Raw genomic sequence first — 5,788 nt, 5'->3', positions numbered from 1 at the left:
CTAATAATAATAATAATAATATATAAGGGACCATATTCCAGATTTATTTATCATGAATCAGCGGTAGCAGTCCCTACGCTTACCATTATGTGTGTGTGTATGACTCACCACTTCGCCGACAACCCTCGAAGGGTTTACCAAAATCCCTTTTTGTGGGGTGGACCAGACCTTAGTTCTCTGTCAAACACACACAAGATACAGTTATTAGCTGTAACCAATAATTGGAAAAAAACGGTGGAAATAATTAAGCTACTGGATACTGTTTATATATTTTTATAAATTTATACTTTTTATTCTTAACAAAATTCACACATGTAATTACACTAATAACAGACTATACATAATAATAATAATATAAATACATATCACAAAAACGGCCCGGTGTCTATACAAACTAATTTTTAATTATTTTTATTTTTTTCTAGACGGGCAAAAAACATACTTTGGTTTTACGAAATAGTCGTATCGTCTATGGGCTTTTGTATTGATTTGTACACAAGGGAACAACTGTAAACATATATACTTTTAAAAATAAAAAATAAAGGCCTCCGGTGTAACAATTAATACATTTTACAGTACGATGCAATTATAACTGATTTAATATTATATAGATATGCTTAAAACTAGTATCACAATATTTTATTATAACCAAAATGCTTCGATGATTGTCTTTAAAACTTATTTGATTTATGAAACAAAACATCTTTGTACAAATGTGTCTATCTTGTAAAACGTTAATCGTCCGTTGCTCCGTAAGGCCTCCAAATTTTCTCTTGTCTAGGCTTGAGGCTGTCGGGACTTGACGATCGAACTGCTACGTTGACAATGTCAATGTCAGGACTAGATGTCACCTCACGTTTAGGTCTTTTTTCCATCGTCTCGCCGACACTGCAAGGTGACCTCTTCGTAGGAACTACAAGATGGTCGTCTTTTAAGGAAGGAGGTGCAGATTCTTCTTCGGTGTGTGGTGGTGTTGGAGGTAGGCTACTGTGAGTGTAACCGGCAAAATTGAACGCCGACTGTGGTGGCAAATCACAATACATTTGCGATGCTTCCATAGCGTCTGAGAAAAAACAAAACGAAAATTTAGGTTCGTTTGCTTTCGAATATTCAAATAAGATTAGATTTTTCTAGGGTTTATTTTGTTTTTTTCTAAGTAAATCATTCAGTCAAACAGAAAACTCGATTTACTTTTCGTTTGAAGTCTACACAATTTACACACCCCCAAGACAATATTTTCCCTATGTACACAGAGTTCTACAATGTTGCAAAATAAAACAAACTACATTTTCACTTACTGTGAAGTTGGAAGTAATTGGCCGCGATGTACTGGTAGTTTAACGACCCGGGTATCGCGGCACCTTCTAGAAGCCTCTTGTATTCCATAATCATGCCGTAAGACGGTAGGGGGCCGTGCATGGGAAACATGCCTCCATAACCGTGAATGACATCTGTAAAATAATAAGAAAAAATTATAATAGTGCTTCCCAGAAAACGAACGTTTCTATTGGGATTTGGTTTCGTCGCCACTGACATTTAAGAAGCGTGTAAGTCAACCAACGGACTCGGTGATTTTTTCCTTATGTTGTGTCAGAACACACAGTTTTATTGAATACAACATTTTTCGAAATATTGATTTTAATTGTGCTCTAAGCTATTATACGGCTTAGCTCGACGTTGGTCTCTCTTTTTCCCGTTTAGAAGCTGCGACTAATGCCGACCGGATTTTAATGGCCGATACTGCGGCATAAGGCATGATGCATACGCGTATAATATGAACGGAGAGTGGAGTGAGGCGGCCGACTAGTATACGCTGTGTTGAGCCCTGAGAGCTTATCGTAAAACCCTGCGCGCCCTAAATCCATTGTAATTTTTACCCCTTTTGTGGGACATAAGAGGGTCAGTTTTATGGCCAAATGTTTACTACTCGGGTAAACCTCACCCTTCCCACCCCGACAGTTTGGTCAACCATCCCGCAGCCTATGGTGAAAGCGTATAGTGTTCGACACAGCCGCCGCTACCATCACAGTTACTGCAAATTTATTCTTATACATAGCTCGTCACCAGCCCCTCCACTGCGTCCCTCAACGGGTTAAACACACAATAGAGTGACGACTACGTTAAAGGGCCTTTGTACGATAGCGTGCTCCGTAAAAGGGTGTAGTTTTTTAGTGAACTCCATTGTGTTCTCGACAGACATACGGTTAAACGATAGCCTATTTACTTGCCAGTCGTTTCCGCACACAACATGTTTTGTATTGCGTTTACGTTTTGGAAATAAGATCTGACACCTAATATCTAATTAGTCGCATAAAATGTATTCTTCAATTAACGTATATTTCGTCGTGACTTGTAAAAAATTTCGCCCGTGGCAAATGTCGTGCCGTTTTTGGATAGATTGAAAAGCTCACGGATCGTGCATGCATTTTTTATTATGTGTTCAAAAGATCACGGATGTTGTATGGAGTGCGATTCCTGGTAAAAGCGCCAAAATAATTAAAAAGGGACTGCTTTGTCGTGTATGTGGATTGGGACGTGAAAGGCGTTCATAACTAATTCCGTGCACACGACACGCACAATAAATAGAGGAAAACAAAATTGTCGACGAACACAATCGATTAATACAAATATTGTTTGATATACGCGCTCGAGAGAGGCGAATGTCGGGATGGATTCATTAAGTATTTTTCCGGGGTCTACTTAATCAATTCCTGTGCTAAAAAAAAAATAAAAAATCCCGGTAAAAATGTGTGCGCAACCATATTATCCTTGTACGGTTATACCGCTGGCGTGTTAATTGCGTTAATTCTCCGGCGCTTTGCATAAAACAAACAAAAATATAATGGAAAATCTGACAACCCACTCGGCAGAGTGGAAAAAAATCGCTGCGGAGTTCGGCAATCAACTTCACGTCCAGTGCGCCTCTATGTGTCTTTCATTATTTACACTGTGCTTGTTGTACAGTTTTTTTTATCTTCAGTGTTCGTTAATATCCTTTCCGACAAAAGACCAACAAACATGATTAATGCACTGCCACGACAGTTACCCGTTAATCCCACGCCGCACACATAAACCCTTTTGGGCATTTTCGTATTACTTTTTCCCCCCTCCCGCCATCACGTGACGTCTCTCCGTACCTTCGTTAGCGGCCGGCCGTTGTATCCTAACGATTTTGACGCATACATACACCGATTGGTTAAACCTTTTTGTTTTTTCAGCACTCGTTAGTAAAATTTTAACAAAGAAAATCATTTTGTCGACGTTAAAAAAAAATGTCCACATTTTCGGTATGGTCATCTAGATAACGACAGAAACTGAACGAGCTGTACTGTCGTTATGATAATAATAATAACTGTTGGTGAATAGTATCAACCAAAGAGTGTTATATACATGCGAGTAAACGGGTCATTGCGCTGCATAAAGACATTTGCCTGGCGGGCAATAGAATCTCCTGCAATAAGATACTTTTATGTCCCATACCCTTCGATAGGAATATGCGTGTGCTTAATAATAAAATAAATATGATTACAATTGCTTGTGAGTGTTTGCGCCAGTAATACATTAGTACGATCAATTTCAATTTCACGATACAAAGTAGTTGTTCATTAAGTGCATAATAAAGGCAGAGTTTATTCAACTAAGGTAACTGTATCGAACGAAAACAGTTAACAAACTGATTACGGTTCAAACGGCGGTGTCGACAAACTTAGAACTCACCTACAATATTTTATCCTTCAGCACAGAAAATAATAACATCACTATAAAAAGAGTGACAGTTCGTTGAGAGACCCGCATGAGTTATTGTTATTAATTAATAACATTAAAACCGTTTTAATTAACAGCTCGGCGAATGATTTGTGCGCCGTCAAAGATGTTACGTCGAAAAGGCTAAGAGAAATATATGTTTTTAACGAGTTGGGGCCGCGTGTCGTCAGAGGGTCTTTAACCCCCTGGCATCGCACTGCCTGTCGTAATGACAAAAGAAAGAGGGTGACTGTACAACAACTATTGTACGGTTTTAATCTAAAATTACCAAAGTGAAAAGCGCGACAATTTGTTTTTTAACTCTCGCCGTTGTAATATTTTTCACGAGTCGATCTTATTTGGCGTAACCAAAAAAAAATAACAACTGGGTGTATTCATAATCGTTTTGTCACGCTGTTTAATATCACTGGCACATGGTACACGAGACAATCCGTAAAATATTTAACTAGGTTCGCTGTTATTTAAGCTAATTACTATCGCGAGTGTAAACACTTACCTCTGTGATTTGAGCGAGGCAGTCTCGGTCCGTCGACGGTGATCTTAATGGCTTTGACGTAGTTAGCTACGAGCACCACTTGATCTTTGCATTGAACGGTAATGGTAAGGGTCAGAAGTTTTCCTATGCGAAAATATCAAATGCGCTATTAGTCAAACGACACAATTGTCTTTTAAAAAGTTCGATTTCAGCATAATATTTTTTTACAATAAAACAATTCCAGTTGAATTTACCTCTTCCACTGCGACCGACAAAACGGAGGTCGTTGAAAACGGCTACACCGGTAGCAGAAAGGGCACGGTAATTCCGCATGTCGGCAGATGGGTTTTCATCGTTTCCAGCTTGAACGACCACAACGGCACCGTCAGGAACTTCATCGAGTACGACCACTTTGAATGGTATGGGAAGTGACTTGTTCGATCGCCAATGGCCGGGCAAAACTGAACAGAATACCGATGGACTTCCAGTGGCTACCATTTCTTTGCCATGGATAGCTCGGACATCTTCCAGGATACAAGAAATGTATTTTTGATAAACTGAGTCTAAATCCTACGACAATTTAAAAAAAAAATTTTAATTTCTTTAAATATCAGATATAAAATATTTTTGGAAAAAAATGGTTTTATTAACAAAAAGATATTTCAACGTTTTAAATAAAATCATATTAATGAAATTGTATTAAATCAAAAAAAATATATGATAAGCGAAGCTGAGAAGGTATTAATTTTAGTTTGATGTGATTTTTTTTTTTTATTACTAACTTTTCAATTAAACGACACTTAAGTGCACTCGATACAATAGTTAAAATGTGAAATTTTCCATTTCGATTTTTAACTACAATCGATTAGTGTTGATAGACATTATTTAGTTGAAAAATATAAATCTAAAAGTACTCACCATAATTAATCCAAATTATGTGAAAATCAACAAAGTTGTTTTTAATAAATTCGCACAAGTTATTAAGTGGATAATCAGCGAGTTTAACCGTCGGACACTATACGACACCACGGTGCGTATGACGAGGTCGCGTGGCTGGCTTCTCCGTTTGGCACGTTGGGCCAAGTCTGTGATGACAATATAGACCGAGGGTTTAAAAAAAGGTAAACTAAAAAACGCGACAAACCGCGTTACCGATCTCGGCACAACTGAAAATATATTCCTCACGCGGAAGGGACTCCGGGACTCGTGTTATTCCCCCACCGCCACCTCTGTGGCCGACACGGTAGTAGTATTTTTTTTTTTCACTCGACTCGCGCGCCCCCACCAATGTTCATACATACGTATATTCTCTGCGTGCGGCTGGGTTTTTATGCCACAAAAGGCGCGCGCCCTATGGGTTGTGTGTGCGGTGGTTGTTGTCAGTGGAACAGCGACGGCGGAGAGAGGATTTTTGATTGACCGTACTGTGGCGGAGGGGTGCTATACGCATACATACGCGGCAAGCGCCCCTCCACCACGTCGCGGTAATGCCACCGCCGCCGATACCGCTACCGGGACGGCGGTTTGTGGCCAACCCGTCGACTAAAA

General features: G+C 39.3%; 1 protein-coding gene across 1 annotated transcript; it reads right to left on the bottom strand.

The window, feature by feature from the left end:
• Positions 1–257: 257 nt before the first annotated feature.
• Positions 258–5,472, bottom strand: LOC126907217 (segmentation protein Runt-like). The gene is made up of 5 exons (XM_050688329.1): positions 5,159–5,472; positions 4,495–4,810; positions 4,262–4,384; positions 1,299–1,451; positions 258–1,063 (listed from the first exon to the last, which is right to left on the bottom strand). The coding sequence occupies exons 1-5, from the start codon at positions 5,159–5,161 to the stop codon at positions 735–737; spliced, it is 924 nt and encodes a 307-aa protein (XP_050544286.1). The 5' UTR covers positions 5,162–5,472; the 3' UTR covers positions 258–734.
• Between the last annotated feature and the right edge of the window lie 316 nt (positions 5,473–5,788).

Source organism: Daktulosphaira vitifoliae, unplaced genomic scaffold (assembly GCF_025091365.1).
Source record: "Daktulosphaira vitifoliae isolate Bord-2020 unplaced genomic scaffold, ASM2509136v1 Scaffold_5, whole genome shotgun sequence".
Taxonomy (NCBI): Eukaryota; Metazoa; Arthropoda; class Insecta; order Hemiptera; family Phylloxeridae; genus Daktulosphaira; species Daktulosphaira vitifoliae.
This window is presented reverse-complemented; position numbering and strand designations above follow the sequence as displayed.